The following is a 24550-nucleotide window of genomic DNA, read 5'->3' as shown; positions in this document are numbered from 1 at the left end:
TAAAATTGACTTGAACACCTGTATTTAATATGAGGATGTACTACTAGAGGATATTTTAGTATTTTGGTAAGATAAAATGCTTTGTTTAAGTCAAACAAATATTTTGGTCTTTACCTGGATGACCCTGCCAGGTTTGCTATCCATCCTGTAGCTATGAGTATCCATCATTACCTGGACGCAGTGGGCTGGCCAGAGTGCCTGGGTGACTTTCGGAGGTCCTTCGAAGACCACAACATCATAGGTTTGACAGTCATTGGGGTTGGTTTTCTAAAAATAAATTCATCTCAGTTTTAAATTTATGAAAATGATTTGTGTTATAGCAATACATTCATTACTCTAGATTGTAAATAATCCGTCCAGCTTATATATAACAAATTTTTAAGCAAAGATATTTTTGTATTTAGTCACACAAGATTTAATACGAAATCCGTTAATAAACAAGAAAGTTTCTGTAAAAGATCCTTCAGTGGCGTTTGACAGACGAACCCCAATCTGTCCTACTTTGAGAAAGACGATTCCAGTGACGTCATATACGTTTAGGGAAGGGGGGAAGAAAATCTCTTCAAAAGAGATGGTAGAAAAGGGAAGAGATCTTCCCCCCTTCCCTAAATGTATATGAAAATCTCGTCAAAAGAGATGGGAGAAAAGGGAAGAGATCTTCTTCCCCCCCTTCCCGTTTTCTTTCCCGAAACGTATATGACGTCACTGGAATCATCTTTCTCAAAGTAGGACAGATTGGGGTTCGTCGTTTGGACATTCCAGTAAAATGAAATTTTAGAGTAACAGATACTATAAAATGTTACCGAGCTTTCAGGAGCCAGCTTCCTCATATGAACATTGTCCACAAAAGAGATGTGATTCTGAAAAATTAAGGTATTATACCATTTATGGAAGCAGTTTCACATATCTTTTTGAGAAGGATATACCCTTGCCTCTCATGCTAACCTATAATTTATAAACAGACTAAATTTTAGCAAGTTTTAGTTACTTAAATACAGAATTATCGCCTTTTTTTGGACACTTCATTTAGCTTTGAGATAAGTTTAAGTTATTTACTAATTTGTCATTTATAATTAGATACAATGAACAAAAAATACAGTAAAACGGCTATACAGACAAACTGTAGTCAATAGAGTAGCGTCTCTACTAAACTTATAGGAATGACGGGACTATAAATTGTGCTAGTTATTATATTCTCTTTAATTCGTTGTGTACTAGAATTTGATTGGTAAATTCAAATTAACAGCGAGCAAACTCTCAACTCATGATTTTAATTTAGAAAAGGGGTAATTTTGATTGGGGAAATACAATATACATTAATTGATTCACCATAGTCTTATTCCTGAGCTCACTGGTAAAAATAAAAACAAATATTTTACCGCCGGATGCCAATCCAGAGAGTAGAAGTGCTTGTCAAATGGAACTGTATCAAGCATCCTAAAAAAAGATAGAAATTATTTTCTTTCTAGTCATCTACATCTATATAACAAGTGTAGATAATCAACGGGATAGTTGCCTGTGTTACTGAATTTAATACTATTTCTGTTGGTATAGAAAAGATAACATTGCTCCTCTTAGTTATCCTTGGTTTTTTACACCTTTTGTTACTGTGTCATGGACATCAATCTTATCCGTGCGATGATGTTTTAGCTATCTATCTATGATGTTCTAGCTATATTTATATTATGTTCTAGCTATCTTTCTAGTTATCTATCTATTTGTGTATCTGTTTATCCAAATGTATATCTAAATCTTTATCTATCTATCTATGAAGTTGTATAAATGAAAGAACCTGTTGATAGGTTCAAGAACATCCTCTCCCTGGTGACCAGCTTGACAGTTCTTGATGGCTAAAAATAAAGCAAAAGTTAATAACAATACTAGGAGCAGATAAGATATACATACATAGGGTTCTGCCATTTCTAAAGCAGCCTATATTGTGACTATACAAAAATTAAATTATACAATACAAATGACCAATGATACAACGTTTTCTGACCTATCATTGATCAATTGTATTTGTATGACGTCAGCTTTTATTTGAACTATATTTTATATTTCCAAATCGGCAAAATTACACTTACTGGTATAAATACAATATGAATATGTATCATTCAAAACTCAGGTAACAGACGGATTTGGGTTTATCATAAAGTTGTTGCAGTATACAATAGTTCTATAAGTAAGGGATCTTAAATTCTATGAAACATGTTTTGCAGATAGGAAATTGGATATAAGGCCTAAACAATAAAAAGTTGTAAAATAACAATATCACATTAAAAGAAAAATTAAATTTTTCTTAATATTTTCTTGGTTAATCTTAAATTTTGCAAATAACTGAGAACTATTTATCTTAAGACGGTTAATTTACTGTACCTCAAAATTGAAAAACCTGACTGGGACCTATATGAAGATTCTCTGTCATATTCACCACTTCAACGAGTTATTTTTAATAAAGGATTGCTAACAGACATAGTAACCATATACTCATGTTAAAATAGCTTCAAACCTGGCTTAAAAAGTTTAGCGTTAAAATGTATAAGTACAGTTGCACCGCTATCAAAAGTTGTTTCTCGTGATTTACAGAAAAAAAACTCCACAAAACACCGTACACGTGGTTCCCTTGCAGCATTGTTTTTATATGTTTACATAAAACAGAAAATACAAACCATTGTTTAGAATTAATAATTCGATAAATTTTCCCAAAGATAAACAAGTTCTTAACTGTAGTTAAAACGTGATATGGATTGATAAAATTGCAAAATGAATAAAAAGTCATAAAAACTTTTTTTTCTCCACTGCTTTTAGATATTATTGATCTTTTGAATTTATTATTGGTTGAAACAAATGAACACCATAAAGTCTGGACTTACCTAAGCTACCAGAAATGAAGTCATTCTGTACATCTACCACTATTATAGCAGACACAGGGCGTACAATCTAGATAGATATAAAGGTAGAAATATAAATAGATAGATAGACAGAAAGATAGATAAATATTTTAATATCAAAAATAATTCTGTGCATCTACCCCTGATATAGCAAATAGGGGCGTACAATTTAGATAGATAGATAGATAGAAATTTTAATAATTCTGTACATCTAACACTATTATAGATATACAGCATGACCCTCGAAAAAGTATTTTTAAGCATCTGCAGCCCATATTTCTCAATGAATTATCAAAAAATGTATATGTCCTTGTTCTCTGTAGATTTTCACATAAGTAGATATAAAAATATTTTTTTTACATGAATTAACAGCTGAGATTTTTAGAGCCAAAGTTTTGAAAAAGTGGCTGAGGAAAAAGTAACTTTTCAAGAAAAATGTTTTTTTAAAGTGAAATGACGTGTTTTCCTCATAATTTCAATACTTTTTATAAAACTTATATAAAGACGTTTCCAAGAAATTTATTTCATGCTGAAAGCACTTTTTTCACTTGCTCTAAAAGGCATTTTTAGATTAGTGTAAATTGCAAAAACACCCTTACAGAAAGAAATCCTATAAAAAATAGTAGCAAATTGAAAGTTTACATAAACAGAAATCAAACACTTTTTATTTTATTAAAATAAGTTAAAAAACTAAAAAGTTACAGCTACAAACTTTTATTAAACATTTAACAATTTAAATGATTTTTATGTGTGTTTTAGTAATTTGTATGAGTGGGCGGGAATTTAAGCACTAATCTTTCCGGTCGTAAGCATTAATTGGGGAGGTGTTTATTTAAGGTCATATTAATAAGTGGGAGATATTATAAGATTTGAGGGAAAATGGTTATAAGAAAAATGTATTCAGTAAAAATTGAAAAGTAATTTTTATATGTAAAAGTAACGTTTTTTAATCCAATAAAAAATGTATCAATTGTAAACTTGCTCTTCTTTCTTATTTGTTTTTTAACTGGTTGATAAAAAGTAATATACTAATAAAAAACTAAGAAATATTTAGCAATATCCAGTTTCTCAAGCACTTTTTCCAAACTTTGGCATTAAAAATCTCGGCTGTTAATTGATGTAAAAAAAAAATTTTGATATCCTCTGATGTAGAAAATTATAGAGAACAAGTACATATGAATCTTTTAATATTTTATTGAGAAATATAGGCTGCAGATGCTTAAAAATACTTTTTCGAGGGTCATGCTGTATATATATAGATAGATAGATAGATATATAGTTAGATAGATAGATAGATAGATAGTTAGATAGATAGATAGATAGATGGATAGATTGATGGATAGATAGATGGATAGATAGATGGATAGATAGATGGATAGATAGGTGGATAGATAGATAGATAATTAGATGGATATATATATATAGGTAAATCAAGAATAGTAATTTTATTTGAATTTTAGAAAGCTTAGCCTAGGTACGATTAGGTTCTGAAAAGCCCCACAACACACATTTTCTACCTCACCTAACTATCAAGCATGTATTTTATTTGTGTACTTTCACAAAACATAATTTTTAATGCCGTCACTCTCAAAATTTTGCATAGCTAATTCCCTTCCTCATCAGTGTGGCGGTCAAGTAGAATTCTTCATATTAAAGCAGCTACAATTTTTTCCATTTTTGAGAAGGAAAAATTTATGCTTTACAAAATAATTGGGCTAATTTGATAGAATTTTCTTTTATCTAAAGGAGGGAGGTTACATGGACTGTAAATAATGCTGGATCCAAAGATTTATCTTAGAACTAAACACGTTTTGAATTATGTTTTGATTTAAACACTTAGTGGAATTTTATCGAATCTTGATTAGTCTGTACAACATAGCAGTGTCCAAACTTTATAAAAAAATATTTTTCGACAAGATTTTTTAGTATTGTCGGTTTCATGACATCGCGTGTCGTCGTATAATTACAGTAGCTTTTCTCCTATTTCTAGCCCCTGCTGGGGGCTCTAACCCTGCGGGGATTATTGCCTAACCCTGCTGGGATATCATTAATATTACCTAACCTAAAATAACCTAACAAAAGCTACTTTGAAAATACGATGAAATGCCCCGACCTTAAAAGGCGATGTCACGAATCCGCCAATACCACATTTCTTTTTGCTAAAGTAAAATTAATCGCTTTAGTAAACTATAGTTAACACAAACCACTACTGCTCAATGTCAACCTTATGAAAGCGTCCACCAGGACATTATTAATAATTTGTTTATGTAAAAAAAGCTGAAAAATATGTTTAAATATAGCGAAGCTTCTAAGAACAAATTACTTATAGTTTATTAATATTGAATCTTAATTTAAACAAAAAATCTCCCTTTAAAATATAAAACAAAGTAGTATTTTTTTTTCTGAAGCTTAAGATCTCAATAACCACTGAACTGATTGGGTTCTCTATTTTAGGTAAACCCCACATAGATTCAATAATGGTTTTATGCTATTTCATTTTTCAGCTAGAGTTTTTAATGTATCGTTCTAGCAGCCCCTTTATATTCTAAGTGCGGAGCCACTAGTAGTTAACCAAAAATATAGAAATAAAAAAATTTTCGTTTTTTGAAAACAATAATGAATATCTATTTGTAGAAACTTATGAGGGAATATCATTTAACAATACTACAATAGAACGTATAAAAATACTTATTTATTGTTAAATATATCTTTTGTTATAAAAAAACATAAAGCAATATACATTTTTAAAACGTAGACAATTTTATAATAACCTTTTTAAAATTCAATATTACTTAATTTTACTCAAAGAAATATTTCTTTCATAGTTGTGTTTTATACGTATAATTAAAATATACCTATTTGTGATCGAATACTATTCTTTAGTCAAAAATACACAAATAATAATTTACTTTAGATTGAGGTATAACTTTTATGAATTAGAAAATCTAAGTAATCTGGAGAAGATGATTAAAGTCCCTCAACAGATTATGACGTCATATGATAGAATAGCCAATGAGAGGCCAGTATACACTGTAATTGATTAATGGTAAAAATTAAGCCGGCCTCTCATTGGTTATTTTATCGTATACGACAAAATCTGTTGAAGGACTTTAATCATCTTCTGATCTGGATTGTAATGCCGTGGGGTACAGGGGGATTTTGGACTGTATCCAAAGTTTCATAGCCACGTTTTTTTCTTAATTGCTATTGGGTCAACAACTTTGGGTACTCCAATTGAATTTCAATTGGCTGATTTAAAACTAAGTTCAAAATTCATACATCCAATAATTTTTATTTTGAGTCGTAGTAATCATAATTGTTTATGTATTTCAATTTATACTCCTTTGTCTTATCCCTTAAGATTACTGTTCCGAATCCCCGAAAACCATTTAAAAATTATTTCACCCCCCCCCCCAAAAAAAAAAAAAGATGCCACATCCCCTACACTTGGTTTTAAATCTATGAGTGCTGAAAAATTGTACTGGCCTGTTATAGTTCAGTAAAATTGTAAAGAATTGTAAGAAATAAATATTTATGACTCTCCAATAAAGAATATTACTGTAGCTGCCAATATCATTATTCCAGAGAGTAATAAACCTTGTTTTGACGCAATTTTTTACTGGCAAGCCTTGCTACTCCATAATTTACATAGAGGCCTCTTTAAAAGATTTTTTTTTGTTTTAGGTGCGAAAATTTTTCCAGTATTGATTTCTCTTGAAGGGGTGGAAATATTAACTTCCCCCCCCCCCTTCCCAAAAAAAAACATTTACAAACCAATCTCCAACAAAAAATCATTCCTCGCCAAAAAATTATACTTTATTTTTTAAAAAGTAAATTGAAAGAGGAGTGTCGCCTTAAGTGACCCTAGAGGCATCTAGGGGCGTATTACTAGTCTCTAATATTTTACTGACTTACCTAATCTTAAATTGTCCTTGTCTAATATCTATTGAAAACAAAAGATACGAAAATAGGCAATAGTATGACCCTTTAAGCTAGAATAAAATCATGCAAAAGTAGCAATGAATATATTTCTGAATGAACAACTAGTGGCTTTGCCCCAAGATAGGGTGACCCTAGTATACGTTTTAAAAAGTAATCAAAGTTCATTTAAAACAAGAGGAGAAGGTACGAATAAACGATGTCATGATTTTAAATACTAAAATAACATGATGTCTGTCAGTGTGACTACACAAAAAATTCGCTAACCGCGCGCTGGATCAATATGGTTCTCCTCTGCAGTAAAGCATTAAATGGTTTTTGTATGTAAGCTAAAATACATCAAACAACTTTTACTTAGGTCCAAGGATGGTAGTTTTCTATTTTTAAATTGTGATCTTTGGATGGCTTTAGTCTTTAGGCTTTGAGCTTAGAGCCTCTAGATGCTAGGGTAGCAGTAACTGATAAGCATATAGACGAAAATTTTTATAGTGTAGTGATTCCTGACAAAATTACTTTAGAGTAGCTTTGCTCTATAAGAAAAGGAAATTTACAGGCTACGCACTATTTCATAGTTTTATAGATTTAAAAAATAAAGATAAATATCTAGACAGACAAAAGACCTTTAAATCTAAAGAAGCAAGTGCTTTGGCAGACAAAAAAAAGCAAGTTATTACTATCGAGTACGCGTCTAGAGGCCTCTTTAAATACATATTTACAGTTATATTTTAAAGGGGGATATTTTTTCAAGGGCAATATACTTGGGAGAGTAAGATATTTTTATAAATCTTGTCTGGACCTATAAGAAGCTTCACTATAATGAAAAAATTACAAATATCATATAATATATTTCTAATAACAGCAAATAATTAACTTCTCATCTAATTAACTATTAATATGTGGTCTAATAAAAATAAATCAATGGTCAAATATAATATTTTTGGTATCTATAGTTTATTTATTTAGTCTATAATTGCTTGGTTCAAGTTGTAAAGGTTAATAATCTATAGTACTGTCTTTACATTTCTCCAATTTACAATCAAACAAAATAACATTTTCAAAATATTTTGGGAATAGTCACTTTCGTGGCAACGCCTCTTAAGGGGCATTTCGTCGTATTTTCACAGTAGCTTTTGATAGGTTATTTTAGGTAAGGTTAGGTTAAGCTAGGTGATTGCCCCACAGTGTTAGAAATAAAATAGGGGAAAAGCTACTGTGAAAATATGACGAAACGCCCCTTAAGAGGCTTTGCCACGAAAGGGACTATACCCTATATTTTTATTTATGCCTCTGGGGAAGAGAAATAATACAACCTATTTAATATTTTCTTTTTTGGATTATTATTTTAATAGTATCTATACCATTAAGATAAATTTTAAAGAAGAACACTTCAAGAATTTAAGATTAATCTCATTGAAATAATGTTAAAAATTTGACTTGAGCCATCTTCTTTTTAGATTTACCTATTCTAACCTATTCCAAAATGGAAAAAAAACTGTGAACATCTGTATTACCATACAAACCTACATCCAGTTACTTAATATTGGATTAATATTAGTTATTTAACTAATATGAATTTTTGTCTGTATTGTATAAACATTATTCTGGCCTCTGACGTCAAAAACTTTCATTCTATTTTTATGGAGAAATAATAATGTAAAGAAAATACCTAACTTTTTTTCAGTTTGTAAAATCAGTAATTGAAGAGAAAACAAAAATATATATTTACACGACTATTGCGTTCGCCTCTATCATCTCATATTTAAACCCGCATGTTCAAAAAATAAATTCTAAAAAGATGGATTGTCTGTTTAGTAATAGGTTTAGACATCCAGCTTAATTTTAAAGTTATAGTATGATGATTTCACTGAGGCTTACACGCGTCTGACGCACGGCTGCCGAACCCTGGTAATTATTAATAGAAAACCAATACAGACAAGCTAGCCGTTTAGTAGAAAATAATCAAGACACTGCTTTATTTCCAACTTTACAAATTTCCTAGCATAAAAATCAGTTAAAGCCGCTAATAAAACCTAATTTATTTGTAAAAAAAAAATTGGTTAGGTTTAAAAGCAGAATTTTTTTCTTTTTTTCCCCCTAAAATAATATTCACTAAAAAAATCAAGATAAAAAATAAGTATAAAAGGGTACCTATTTAAGCATATACGGCCAGAATAATATACAGCCTTTAATTTTCAAGCACGTGAGGTTTTTTTGGAACCACCCATGTTAAAATGTTTTGGATTGCCACCTACCTTAAATCTAAATCTTTGTGCTTGTCATTCTAAATTTCAAAAAAAACCTGTAAATTAAATGAGAATATTTAAAAGATTAGATAATAAAGTATTGGTTATATTAGGATTTGACTTTATTAGTGTCATTAACTTTTAATTTTCCTTGGAAAGAGAAGTAGACTAATGTAATCAAGGAACTTTCCAATTAAGGACCAATACTTAAATTAGGAATTAAATCAGCAATTGCTACATAAGTTTTTTTTACATCCTCAAATTTATGTGTAATCTCAACTTTCATTTTTTTAAAAATATTGAATATACGTGGATGTTATGACAGCGGAAAAATTGTCGTCAATTTAAGTTACTAACAAGAAGCTTCCTTTGGGTCAGTTCGTTCAACCAGTAGGGAACAAAATTATGGGGTAAAGGTAATAGAAAGAAGAATCGTTATTTTACCAAGTTATGTTAACCCGTACTTAACATAAACATTTGTGACTGGTAGTAGGAACTACTATTTCTATTGGTCATTGCTCTTGGTGTATATAACTATACAGCTTCGCCCCTTGCCTACGTAGCATGTATGCTTTGTTCTTAATTTTTATTTCTAATAGAATTAATAATTGATTTTGCCCTCTTCTAACAAGAATTGAAGAAAGCTCGCCAAGGAAACAACGAGTAAATATTTCCAAAAAAGAAAATTTTAAAGCTTTAAAAATCACATTTAATGTTGTAAAAAAGTTTTTTATTCTTTCAAGTTTTCTATTATAAGAACAGAAATGTATTTTGAATACTACAAAGAAAAATAAAAAAAGTTGTAAAAACTTTTATAGAGCCTTTAACAATAATATACACTTCACACAGATATTGTTCTTTCCTTATACTTTTGCACAGATTGGTGTACAAAATTATAAAAGGAAAAAAAAGGCTAAGATACAAATATTGTTCTAAAATTCTGTTTTTGATCATAGCAAGTTCATTTAAAGCAATTTAGTCAGAATATCACCTACTTTTTGTTTTCATTTTTTTTTCTTGTAGCCCTATCCCGAATGAAAGGTATTATACTCTCCCTCATAATAGCCTGAACCAAAATCAACCTCCCAAAAAATTTGAAGTAAAAGGTCCATCAGACATACGGCATACAAAACATCCAGTTACTTTGGTATATAAGATAGTATGGACACCTTTTTGCAGAAAATTCAAGTTTTTAATATCAACATTAAATGAAACTATCATTGGTGCACTTAAAGTACTTCCTAAAATTGTAGAATGATTTTTTTTGTAGTATAAGATCAAATAGATAGTAAAGCTAGATTGTTAAATAATTATTTGTGTAGATAGTTTTATAAAAACTATTAAAAAGATGAATAGCAATAAGTTCAAAATTCATGGAGGACAGTAGATTAGTTAAAAATTAGTTAGAGGGATAGATTGTTAAATACCATCTAAATTACCTTCTTGATCCATTAATTTCAGCAGAAACAGTTTTCTGTATGCTCAAACTTCAATTTCTTATCAGCAGTCTATCAATCTATCTATCTATCTTACCTTCTTGATCTATCCATTCCAGCAGTAGACAAACTCTTGTTTGTTCATACATCCAATCTCTGTCCATCTGGTATCCGTCTATCTATCAATCTATCTTACCTTCTTGATCCATCCATTCCAGCAGTATACAAACTCTTGTTTGCTCATACTTCCATCCCCGGATACATTGAAGATCATGAACAGATCTGATATCTGCTGAGAATCCATCCTAAAAGCATTAGAGTTATAAAGTATCTTTTTAAAAAGTAGTAAGGATTGTCTGTAGCTTAAGATTAACTTCTAAACTGATTTAGTTTTCCAATTTATGGAAGCTCCAAATAGCTCTGCCATGATTTTAGGCCTACCCCTTGAAAAATAGAGTGATTAGATGATAGAGGCACAAGATCTTTTGGCCAAGTAGGATCACAAATATAGAGCTTTAAGACCGCAGTGATATGTCAGACATCGAACTGACAATAAAACAAAGCAAATGTAGATGGCTGGTGCACACTCTTTTGAAGGACATCTTGATATTACCAACTAACTCCCAAATGAAGGAGAAAATCAGGTAAAAAACAACCCGGAATAGAGAAATCCAAAAATGTACTTTAAATGGAAAAAATTCTGCTCTCAACAATGTTTCAATTTGTACTGTTTAAAAAAATAATTTGGCTTTTGCTCTTCTTATAATGACAGTGACATCTATCTTTAGTAGGAGGTGAGAAAAAAGGGACAAACGGACTTTTAGGATTACAAGGTAGGAGGATAAATAATTAATATAATTCATACTAGTAACGAATTAACACAGATATTATTTTACGCTTTTAAACAAATCCTTTTGATGCTATTAAACATATTGGTCCTTGTTTAATCAAGAATAATGAACAATAAAGCACCATTGGGAAATTTATGAAGAACATCATAATTAAAAATCATGAAAAAAATAATTAATTGCATTAACAAAAATCAATAAGAAAATGTACTGTCAAAAAAATCTCCTTTAATTATATACCAGCAGCTACGCCACCTAGAGGCCTCAAGGGGCCCTTCAGGACTGTGGTAGTTTCAATCTCAATTGTAGTTTTAAACGGGAGAAGAAGGTAAAAAAAAAATTTTTTTTGTGGGGATCTTTTTTTTAGGGGCGAATTCTCTTGAAAATCTCTTTGTATCCTCCCCACTAATATTTTTAAACCTTCCCAGGGCCTATAAGAAGCTCCACTGTAAAGAAAAACATTTTAAGAAAGCTTCACACAGGTCCCGATGTTGTTCTAGTCTATTCTTATACTCCTCATCCATACTTTTATAATTTAGATCCCGTAAAAGCTAGGGACGTAGCTGCTAGTTTCTGTTACAGAACCTTACAAATTCAAAACACTCTAATCAGAACTTACTTATTTATTTTTATTGTTGTTATAATGATTTATTCTTACAGAAAAAGGGGTGATGGCAGCAGTTTGTTGGGGAGAGAGGTGGTGAGGCTGTTAGTGAGGAGGGGGGTGGGTGTCCCATAGTGTAGTGGTTAGCACACTACGCTGTGGTTGGGAGAAACCGAGTTCAAGTCCCCACATAGACTTTGCACTTGGTTGACAAATGCTGTCGCAATTTGTCAGTTTATGATCACGCAACCTTCCCTAAGATGCCCTGGGGTTGTAAGGGGGGGAGATTTGTAGGAAGTTAGGATTCTACAAATCAAGCAGCTCTAACCATGCTTTCCCTCATCCATGCTCCTCGTATGAGAGTGCCATTAATAAGGGTGGCTTAATATGGAACACCTGCCAAAACTCTAGGCTAGGGTGATGTAATAATTGAGTAGCTTCCACGAGAATTGCGGGTCAGCTTGTAATGTAACATAGAATACAATCAGCTGTGCTCAAAGCTTACCAATCTAAGATTGACCAAAGGATTCTCACTTCCAGTCTCCATGTGCATCTGAGTCCTAACTTCAGAGAATCATGGCTACAACAACAGGGGTGGGGGGTATGTCATCAGACGGGCACAAATAATGTGTGCAGCAGTCAGAGAAGCACATATGTTGTGTGTTGCTCCCACCGCGTCCCAGAGCAGGAACAGTTTTTAATTTTTAACAGATGATAGAACACAATTCCATAAATTACAATATAGTTGAATTTACTTTGAGATCATCTCAGAATTCGCTTTTCATGAATCCTGTCTACCTAAATGCCACTCTATAATTGATAAGGGTATGCCTTAATGGCGTCCAAGCTTTATTTGGTGGGGGAGGGGGTTTCAATTGCGAGAAAATTTAAAGGGAGTGTGAACGTAAAAATTTCTCATCTGATTATCAAATCTTAACATTTACTAAGCACATTTCACTACACTGATCAACCAAAAATGTCCTATTCACAAAAATATCCAGAAATAATGCCTTGATTTTATGGTATTTTGAGAGGGAAAAAGGAAAAAACAGGGAAAATCTGAACGTTTTTGTTTCTTATAATGTTTGTAGGGATATTTAACTTGTCATATATAGTTGAAACAATTTACTTACTGTTAAGGATTTATTTTATGCTATAAAATTGCCAATTCGTTTTTTTATAACGTAGTAATTAGGTAATAAAGACATATTTTAAATTCGTATTATTGACAAAAAAATACCTCACTGTCTACAAAGGGTTGAATCTCATAGGTTATATAAAATAATAATATCCTTTTTTATTGTGTTGAACAATAAATAACCCACTTTTGAGAATTAGTTTACACTTTTATCAGACTGTTTATAAAGAAATACTGCGTCTTTATTATTTACAAATTTGTAATTAAAGGTGGGCGAGAGATGGGCCATTTAAAGTTAATTGGATACTAATAAAAAACCTGTTTCTGGCTTTGTTATTGTATTTGGTTTTCAATAAAAAAATATTGCTTATTTTATCAATTTCTAAGTAACTATACATTGGATTAAAGCAAGGATTATGTTAAAAGCCAGCTTAACTGTTAGGAAAAATCTAGAACTATGTGAAAAAGTTTAATTTTAGCTATAATGGGAGAAAAAAGCAATTTAATGCACATTTTATATAATACGGAAAATTTCTTCCTTTCCCCGTACCTTATAAAAATCGTTGGAAAAAGCCGTTTTTTAAGCAAACAAAAGCGCATTTTGCTCTATCTGTGAGATATTATGAATGAGATAATGTTAAGATTTGATATTAAGATGAGAAAAATTTACGTTCACAGTCCCTTTAACTTTGAGAAAGATGCTACTGGGGTAGGGGGGAGGAGAGGAATTTTGCCCGAATTTAATACCCCTACCTTTCAATTGTTGTTGAAGGTGTGTGTAACACCCCCCCCCTCCCCTCTAAAAAAATATTTAGGGATGCCTTTAGGAATAGCTTATTTTTTAAAGAAAACCGAAGTGAGTACTGTTGTCACTAGATATTTTGAGGGAAAGCATTGAATTTTCATAATGTTTCATAAATTAAACTGTTTATGTGGCAAAATTACTTATGGGCATAATCTGTTAACACGCTAAATATGAGTATGGTCATACTTTGATGATAAAGTGCAATGCTTTTAATTCATTAAACCATACTTTATATATGTACATTCTACATGGTCCAACACCAAGTACTTAAAATGTGTAGGTATAAGAATTTTTCCACAACAGTTTTAAATTGTGCTTTTAATCCACCATTTTTTTAGTAGACAGATTTTCTTTTTATAGGGTTAATTTTTTAAGAGGGGTTGACACACTCCCAAATAACCCTCTACTATTTTGTATATTCTATGGAAATCTGGGTCCATTCGGTCCAGCGGTTGGCAAGATCTTAAGCTTCAGACAGACAGACATGCTTTGTTTTTCTTTGTGTACTTCTTTAAATATTTTTTAGTATTGAAGTTATTCTATAAGTGTTCGTATCTGTCTGTAATGATAGCCTTACTCTATTTTGACTTCCTCTGGCCCAATTACCCCGGCCCCCCCCCCCCCCCCAGTAGACTTTTTGGTCATTTTTTATATTTCCTCAATTTTGTGTTAATTGTCCCAAAGGCTAGCATTACCATTCAAAAGTTGCCATACAACAGATTTTTTTATATACTACAAAAATAGGCAAAATACAGCCATTTTGTTGAACATGGTCAAAGAAATTTATTTTAAAAAGTGAATTTTTTCATTAAAATCATTGTACATTGCATTTCCCCTAGAATTAATAGGTGTAAAAAGCTGATTAAATGATATGTAACAATATTTTATTGATATAGACAGATGTTTCTACTTTAAAATACCAAGAAAAATTAGAAAAGTTGTCATAAATTTCTAATTTAAAATCCAAGAGCCCCTCAAATTGCATCTTTAAATAACATGTTTTTTTTTACGTTTGAAGGATTTTGCACATAGGGGAGCCAAGTTTCCAAAAGTGATTTAGACCCGCCTCCCTCCATTTTTTCTATACAGGACATATAAACTGACACTCTTACTTAAAAAGTAGTTTTGCTACTGATAAACTTTTTTCTGCTTATTTAGTTATGTATAGAAAATGATGCAGTTTAAAAAGTTCAAAACATTATTCCATACAACAGAGCATGTAATGAAATATGTTCATATCATTATATTCAAGTGTTTGAGGGACATGACAATAATCTAAAATTCTTTTAACCCTCTGATATTTAATCATTTAATTGCTGTTCAAATCAAAATTAATAATGGAGAAAAGCTTTAACGTTAAAAAGGGGGTGTTAAACGCCTGCCTGGGATAATTTGGGGGTATTGCTTTTCCCGATAACATCCCCTGCGAATCCCTGTGAACGCCCTTAGTAAGATTAATTCAACATTATTTATGCTATACCTTTATCTCTGTAGATCATACACATTTTTAGTAATTTAATTTAAAAATTTCATTAAGCAAACAAATGCCAACGTACACAAGATTTGAATCAAATTAAAATAATACAATTTACTATTTAGATAGTGTTTGGACAATGACATATGCAATTATGTAGTTTGGATACTCAATAGTCACGTACATAATATCAGTGCAACCATTATTCCAAGCTCCTCTGCAGAGAGCGTCATTCAGTTGCATCCCTTATCCCATGCTCTGCTGTATACGAAACTATACATGTTTTTTTTCCAGTATGGATGATAACCGGTTCTAATCCAGCGGATATTGAACGGTTGAAAAATACTGTAAAATGTTTTCTCTAAACTTTCGTTATTTTTATTCTATATAAAACCAGTGACCTTTTACGTGTACTCTATTAATATAAATGAACATCTATTAAGCAGAGCTGGATCTTTAAATCGTTTTTATAGTGCGCTGAATCGGGGCGATTCAGAGGTGATTTGTAGGTGCGCTGGTGGTTAGCCACAGCGCGCCTATAAAACATTGATATTTAAAAGATTTTCGGCGCGGTGTTGTTAAATCGCTTGCGACACTCAATAAAATATCGATCCGCGCCAGTACAACTTTATTACATAAGCCGTGTCAGTAAGGCATTTTATGTAAAATTCCGTGTCAGCATGGTATTTTATATAAAACATTAATATATAATTTATTTTAAAAATAACTATAAAAATGTTTTCACAATAGTTTTGCAAGAAAATATTAAAGTAATTTTAAAAAAATATTTATTTATTAAATAAATCACCCCGATTTAAACCGGCAATGCCACTCGGTGAGTGGCGTTGCCGCGCCGGGCCCGCGCCACTGCCCGATTCAAATCGCCCATGCAAATTCGATTTAAAGATTGATATTAATAATTTGATGGTGCGCCAAATGAATCGCCCCGGTTTAAATCACCTATAAACGATTTAAAGATCGAGCTCTGGACAATTACAGATAGATTTATTTCAGATAAAGTCATTCCTAAATAAGTTATACAATATACATAAGATTTTGCAAAGCCGTAGTATTGTAAAACATATAAGCCTATTCAACCATGCAGAAAACGTGTATTAAGTTATCTTTTCAAAACAGTGAAACTTTTCTATTTTTCTTTTGTACGCAGGCAAATTTAAAATTTCAATCACAATGCACATTGGGGCAAATCAACCAAAAAGGGGATTTAATTATTTAGTACCCTTAAAATTCATCTCACAAAAATTTCATTTTATACTTTTTTGTAGGTAATTTAACAACAAACAAATTTGCTTTTATGTTTTTTTCTGTCATTTGAAAGGAACATGGAGATAAAGGTCATTATATGAAGGTAGATAGAGAATTACCAGATTAACCTCTCCCGAAAATAGCCCCCCCCTTACCCTATCCATCTATCTATCCATCAATCTATCCATCTATCTATCCATATATCTATCCATCTATCTATCCATCTATCTATCCATCTATCTATCCATCTATCTATCCATCTATCTATCCATCTATCTATCCATCTATCTATCCATCTATCTATCTATCCATCTATCTATCCATCTGTCTATCCATCTATATATCGATCCATCTATCTATCCATCAACTATTCATCTCTTTATCCATCAACTATCAATTTATCCATCCATCAATCTATCCTTCTATCTACCCATCCATCTATCTATCTGTCTATCCATTTACTTATCCATCTATCTATCCATATATTTATTCATCTACCTATTATTATGAAGGTAGATAGAAAATTACCAGATTAACCCCTCCCGAAAATAGTCCCCCCTTACCCTATCCATCTATCTTTCCATCTATCTATCCATCAATCTATCCATCTATCTATCCATATATCTATCCATATGTCTATCCATCTATCTATCCATCTATCTATCCATCTATCTATCCATCTATCTATCCATCTATCTATCCATCTATCTATCCATCTATCTATCCATCTATCTATCCATCTATCTATCCATCTATCTATCCATCTATCTATCCATCTATCTATCCATCTATCTATCCATCTATCTATCCATCTATCTATCCATCTATCTATCCATCTATCTATCCATCTATCTATCCATCTATCTATCCATCTATCTATCCATCTATCTATCCATCTATCTATCCATCTATCTATCCATCTATCTATCCATCTATCTATCCATCTATCTATCCATCTATCTATCCATCTCTCTATCCATCTATATATCGATCCATCTATCTATCCATCAACTATCACTTTATCCATCCATCAATCTATCCCTCTATCTATCCATCCATTTATCCATCTGTCTATCCATTTACTTATCCATCTATCTATCCATATATCTATTCATCTACCTATCCATCTATCTATCCATCTATCTATCCATCAACTATCTTGAATTTCGTGTTTAAAATGTCTAATTAGGGGTTTTGGTTATCAGAGCAATATGAGAATTTTTTAGTAGCGCAGCTACCCTATCACTAGCTTTTTGGGCCCTTTAAAGTGTAACTAGGTTAATTGTAGTCCGATTTTAGTGTTCAAAGTGTCAAATTTGGGGTCATGGAATTCATTTCAAAAGGAGGGGAGTGGATGGTGTAAATGGGGGTTGATGGGGATCCTTATTTTAGCAAGCTACAAGTTTCACTTTATTTTTATGTTTAATAAATCCATTATAAATGTGGGCATGATTAACATAAATTTTTGTAACTAATATCTATATTTTAGTTTAGTTTAGTTTAGTTTAGTTTAGTTTAGTTTAGTTTAGTTCAGTTTAGTTTAGTTTAGAGTTTAGAGCGTGGAGCGAACAACATCTCTCTCTCTCTAGCCCATGTGTGTGTACTAGTCTGTACAGCACACCCCCCGCTCTTTACTAATTTCCCCTTTACCCCACGTCCGTGGTCCCTCCGCGTGTTGGTACTGGGAAGATATGGTAGCCATGGGCAAACTCGTATATAGTTTTGGCACCATATTTTACACCGCCGTCTAGGTAAAATCGCCGGTGTAAAACCGTTTAATACTATCCTTGTGAAAAATCGCCTAATCAAGTGAAATAAAAATCCGCAGTACTTTATCTATTTCTATTTTAAAACTTGGCCACGTCACACGAGGGCCAAATCAGTGTCGCCCTCTCATTGGCTAGATAGTAAGTAGCGTCCACAACAAACCACGCTATTGGCTGTTATCAATATTTCCTCGCTTCCTATTGGCTAGCCGCACTCAAAATCACCTCCATCTTAGCCACACGGCTTCACTCGCTTGAAAATGTTGCCGGAACAATCATCTCCTGAATTTTGGAAAAAAATGGAAGTGATTTTCGACAAAAAATTTGAGGAATACGATAACAAAAAAGCCAAGGTAAGACATGAAGAAGTTTTTAATACTATCTCTAGCCATAAAAAAGAAATAGATGCGGTAAAAAAACAATTTTCCGAACTTAGTGATAAAATCTCTGTTCTCGAACAAATTGACAATTTTAAGGATGCCCAAATTATCGGCAGAAACTCTAAAAGCGATAAAGGATAGTATTGCGGTCCTCCAGAGTAAGTTCGAAAACCAAGCAAAAAACGATGACAATTTTAAACGCTATTCGTTTTTTCAGAATTCCTGCCGCGAGCAGCGTAGTAGGGCGTGGAGCCTGAGGGTGACGAATTTCCAGTCGCCGCACAGCCGTGAGAAGATCACCATGCTCATGATATACAACACACTCATTCTGCCCTCACTGAAAATAGCCCACCGTAACGGCCTACTCGATTTCGTCCCCCAGTACTGGGGGGACGTCATCGAGTACGCACATCACTTGCCGTTCAACCCCAAGAAGAAGGAAGTCCCACAGGCCATCTTCAGGTTTCATTCCCGCGTCCACCTCCAAGCGGTAATGATATCCAAGCGCCCCGTCCTTGAGGAATACACAGCTAAGTTGAACCAGTACAAGACAGCCAGCCAGAGTGTGTCCCCTGCACCCTATTATCCAGGTAGAATGATAAAAATGCAATACGACGCGACGCGTTTGAATAAAAACGTCCAGACGTTTTTGCATTCAACTAAGCTGATCTCCCGCACGAAAATAATGGGGGAAACTGTGGCCTTTCAGATCAAGTCCGGATCTAGATGGCAAAAAGTGCTGAATCCATTTGCCGACACATTAATTGGTATGACTAAACCAATACCTGGCACCGAGAAGCTGTTCAGCGCATCAACGGAGCCCCCCCTGATCAAATACAACAGCGTGCCCTATGCAGACAGAGGTTCATTCTTCCCAAACTCAAAGTTCTGCAATCCCCTCATCACAGAGGATGATTTTGAGGATAGTTTTGTACCTCCTCCCAACGCTGCCAACATGGACGAGTTCCCACCCCTGGAGCCCGCCACCACCTCTGACACGGCAGCCGCCGATGTCCCTGAGGCCGAGGATGAGAACGCAGCTGCCCCAGCCGAGCCGATTCCAGCTCCAACAACTGCATCCAGCGTAGCAGCAGCTCCAGCCCCTGCCACAACAGCAGCCCGCCCAGCAGCCAAGGAGCCAGAAGCGGAACCATCTAAACTGCAGCCGCTACCACAACTGAAATCTATGCCTGCAAGAACTGCAAAGAAAACTAACGACAGTAAGATAAAATGATTAGATAGTATTTTTAGCAAATAACAAATACTTACTGTCCTTGAAAAAGCACTTATTATTATTATTATTATTGATTAATTACTAAATTAATCCGTTTTTTCTTGTCATGTCATCGTCTGTCAAAGATTAAAAAACGTATAGAATTTAACTCTATTTTACCTACCTACCCCCTATGCCAACTTTTAGATAAAAATATTGATTAAAAGATTTTTGTATCTAGCTAATATACCACGGGGGGGGGGGGGGAAAGAGTAAAGAGCGGAGGCACATCACCTCCTAACTAAATGTTTTATCTAATTCACTATTATTACTATTGTAAATATGTTCATGTTTTATGTATGCTGATATATATTGTTTTTCAGTCGTTCCCACTGGATGATATACGTGCTAATCCTCCTGCGATAAACCTAGACTCCACACCAGTACCCTACAAGCCTCCCTAATGGATTAAATGAACAGGTACCTGCTAATTTAAATCTTAACCCTACACTAGACCTCCTAAACCCTATTTATGGCCAACATTTTGATGGATTAAAGAAGAATTTGGTATTAACTGTCAATACATGTCAGAAAATGAAGCAATAACAAAATTAAAATCTTTTAGAGAACAACTGATAATTTTATTTTCTTTAAACTGTCAATCAATAAATTCTAAATTTGATGAATTGGTGGCGTGCATAGATAAATTTAATTGCAAAGGAATACGGCCCAGCGTTCTTGCATGTCAAGAGCTCTGGGCAAATTCCAATGCAAATTTTGACGTGTATAATATTGATGGCTATAACTGGCATGTCAACCTTAGGAAAACACAAAGGGGGGGAGGGGTGGGATTACTCGTGCAAAAACATTATAAAGTAGTAAGAATGTTTGACAATATCTCCTTTAAAGAACGTATATGTGAATCTATCTGTCTCAAATGTTCGTTTAATGGATTTAAATTCTTGGTGTTGAATACCTATAGACCCCCTAATCAAAGTAGTGCTGAACTTGATGAATTTTTTGAAATTTACCTTGAATTATTGGATAGGATTATGTCACTCAACCTACCGTTTTTTATTGTTGGAGACATTAATCTTGACTTGTTCAGGATTAATGAAAACAACAGCCCTAGTATGCGTCTGCTAGAGTCGCTAAATTTCAACGGCATTTTGAATACGATTACCAAGGCCACCAGGATTACAAAAAACACTTCAACATTGATTGACATTTTCGGCGTTGGTAATTTTATTCCAAATCTTATGTTGTCTTGTGTCCTAACATCACAAATAAGTGACCACTTGTTGCTGATAAATGCGTATAGAATTAATGCTAACAAAAAACCAAAACAACCTGATTCTTATGAAAAAAGATTGCTAGGCGATGATAACATTAATTCACTGAATGACGCACTTTTCAGTACCGATTGGTCAAATGTACTTAACCAAAATGACGTCAACGTTGCCTATAGTAATTTCATAGCTAAGTTTCTTGAGTTATATAACACCTCATGCCCCATTGTAAAAGTCAAAAAAAATTCTAGGGTCCAACCCCAGCAGCCCTTCATGAACGAGTACCTCTTGAGAATGAGGGAACACAAACACACCCTCCACGACAATTTTCTTAGGGAAAGAACAAGGGGGAGTGAGCTGTTATATAACTCTTATAGAAACTCTTATAATAGAAATGTACGTCGTGCAAAACTAGAATACTATAGGTCAAGTATAAGAAATTGCGGCAGAGATAGTAAAAAATTATGGCGTTGTTTAAAAGATATGCTAGGATTCGATCAAAAGGGTGCTGAGTGTTCATACTTAGAGGTCGGGGTTAGGAAAGTTGAGGGTGACCAAGCTATCGCTAACGAATTCAATTCCTATTTTAGCCAGATTGGAACCTCCCTTAAACCTGAGATCCCAACAACAGAAAAAAACTTTGCAGAATTTTTACCCCCCCCCATCCAAGACTCAATCTTTTTTGAACCCCTTTACCCTTTCAAAGTAATAAATTTGATTAGAAACATCAGGCCCAAAAGGTCCACAGACATTAATGATGTCAGCATGTTCTTAATTTCCCGCTGTGCGGATGTTATCGCACACCCCCTTTGCCACGTCTATAACCTTTCCCTCCAATCTGGCATCTTTCCTGACGGTATGAAGGTAAGCAAAATTCTTGTCCTCCACAAATCAGGTTCACTCAATCAAATGGATAACCATCGTGGTATATCATTGATTGATAACCTAAGCAAGCCCCTGGAAAAATACGTATGCGATAGCTTGGTAAATTTTTTGGACGAAAAAAACTTTTTTAACTGCAGACAGTTTGGATTTAGGAAAAATATCTCAACTTACCATAATGTCCTTGACCTCTCAAATATGATCACTCAGTGTCTAGGTCGAAACAATTCCTGTATGTCCATATTCTTGGACATACGGAAGTGTTTCGACATGATCCCTAGAAATCTATTGTTTGAAAAGTTAAAGAATGCAGGGATAAGGGGATTACCACTACAATGGTTCCGTTCTTATTATAGTAATAGGCGTCAAAAGGTGTACTTTAAGGGGCTGTTTTCATCTACGTTGGAAGAGATTATCATAGGCGTATTACAGGGGTCAGTCCTTGGCCCAATATTGTTTTTGATTTTCATAAATGACCTTGCAAATTGTAGCCCAGAAGTTTTTATTAATCTTTTCGCTGATGATGCCCTAACCTTCATGGAAAGAAATTCATTAGCAGAACTGATTGAACTCGCAAAAGCAACCATCCCTAAACTGACCGCCTGGTATAACGCAAATGAACTCTTAATCCATCCCCTCAAGACCAAAGTTATGGTCTTTACTTCCCCTAGAGAAAATCTTACCCCTGAAGAGATTCAATTAAAAACGGAATTTAATGTCTTCATAGACATGAACAACGTAGGTGAAAGCATCCCTGAAAAGATCACAAAGTTAAACCTTGTAGATGATAATAATGAGGGTTTTGTAAAGCACTTAGGAATCAGCTTGGATACAAAATTAAAGTTTTCTTATCACCTTAAAAAAGTACATGCAAAAATTTCAAAGATTATTTATTCTATGCGCGTCATGCGCCACTTGCTCGATAAGAAACACTTAAAGATTTTATATACCAGCTATATTAAATCAAATGTGGAATACTGCTGCCTTCTGTTCACAGCCTGTCCAGCCTATCTTTTAGATCCCATTTTGAAAGTACAGAAGGCAGCAGTAAGAATCATAGAAAACTTACCTAGCAGAGCACACACCGCAGAATATTTTAAAAGTAATGGGATATTGCCCATTAATCTATTAATTAAATTCAACGTTTGTAAATTTATGTATAGGTACCTACATGGCTTACAGCCAGAAATTTTTAATAATACCTGGGAGATCTCCCGTGACCGCCACAGGTACAATACAAGAAATGTAAATAATTTTGCATATGCAAATGGAGTAAATAGAACTTTTTTTACTAAATTCACCCCTTCATTCTTTTCCCACAATTTTTAACAGTCTCCCCAACAATATAAAACAAATAGTAAATGAAAAAGAATTCAATAGAAAATGTTTCACCCACTTTCTTAACCAAATTGATTTTACGTAGGTACCTATAACAAACAAAGTTCTCTTTTTAAAAAATGGTAAGTGTTCTAATATCTTATTTATCCATGTCTTATACTCAAAAATCCAAAAATAGGATCTGTAAGATCCGAACTCTCACCCGGGTAGCTAAGGAGGGGGGGGAGGGGGGTATATAGTGCTTCCTACAAAACTTCACCAAATTCCTACATTCTAACTACAAATTTAATTATGTTTTTCATACTCATTATATCATCAAATATCACCAAAAAATCCTTTTTTCCATCAACCATAATTTCACCAATTCCATTGTCAACTTTTCTGCAATTTATTAGTTTTTGACGTGGCCGGAAAGTCTTATATTTGAGCGCACGGAATCATCCAATTATAGAGTAGCATTGGCGTTATTAAGTCGTTGAGTATTAGCTTAGGCGTGAGGTTGGGACACAGCGATACAAGTTACTGACAACTGCAACAACAACAAGGTTGTTAACATGAATAATTAATCCATTAATTGGAGAGACTATTTTATTTTAACAATCCTTACACACAAAACAAACTTTTTTCAAGCACTTTTTATTTATTTACATGTTGCTGCGGTTACAGGGTATTAAGCGCCGGAGCAGGGTGGCTCTAGCAGACTCAACTAAATAAATATATAAACGATAGGTTGATACATATTCCAATTATTCACGTATACATTCATCACTACAAATTAGGAGTCAATATTTACAGGATTCAACCTAAATTAAATCCATCACTCAGTCTATTAGTCTTTAGTCTGTAGCCCACTCTCCTCACACTCTTCTTTATCTCTAACCACACTCAGCCATACCGTCGGTCAGTTCCTCCTCAGATCAGATCACTCAGTCATTCAATCCTCATTAGCGTCAACAACTTCTGGCAGGTAAGGTGACCGACGCCGCGCACTAAGAGTCTGAGCGCATCTTTCAGCGCACGCCAGGAGCCGTTCCTCGA

General features: G+C 33.5%; 1 protein-coding gene across 1 annotated transcript in view; it reads right to left on the bottom strand.

The window, feature by feature from the left end:
• Nucleotides 1–24550, bottom strand: part of LOC145319981 (nicotinamidase-like) — a 70414-nt gene that overhangs the window by 39620 nt on the left and 6244 nt on the right. The window contains exons 3-8 of the mRNA XM_080162392.1: nt 10706–10814; nt 2874–2940; nt 1793–1850; nt 1380–1437; nt 804–860; nt 172–267 (exon numbers count right to left, since the gene is read on the bottom strand). Coding sequence (XP_080018518.1) covers nt 172–267; nt 804–860; nt 1380–1437; nt 1793–1850; nt 2874–2940; nt 10706–10814 — 445 coding nt within the window. The remainder of the gene's footprint in view (nt 1–171; nt 268–803; nt 861–1379; nt 1438–1792; nt 1851–2873; nt 2941–10705; nt 10815–24550) is intronic.

This window comes from Acartia tonsa, chromosome 5, assembly GCF_053477335.1.
Source record: "Acartia tonsa isolate MP-2025a chromosome 5, ASM5347733v1, whole genome shotgun sequence".
In the NCBI taxonomy this organism is placed as follows: domain Eukaryota; kingdom Metazoa; phylum Arthropoda; class Copepoda; order Calanoida; family Acartiidae; genus Acartia; species Acartia tonsa.
This window is presented reverse-complemented; position numbering and strand designations above follow the sequence as displayed.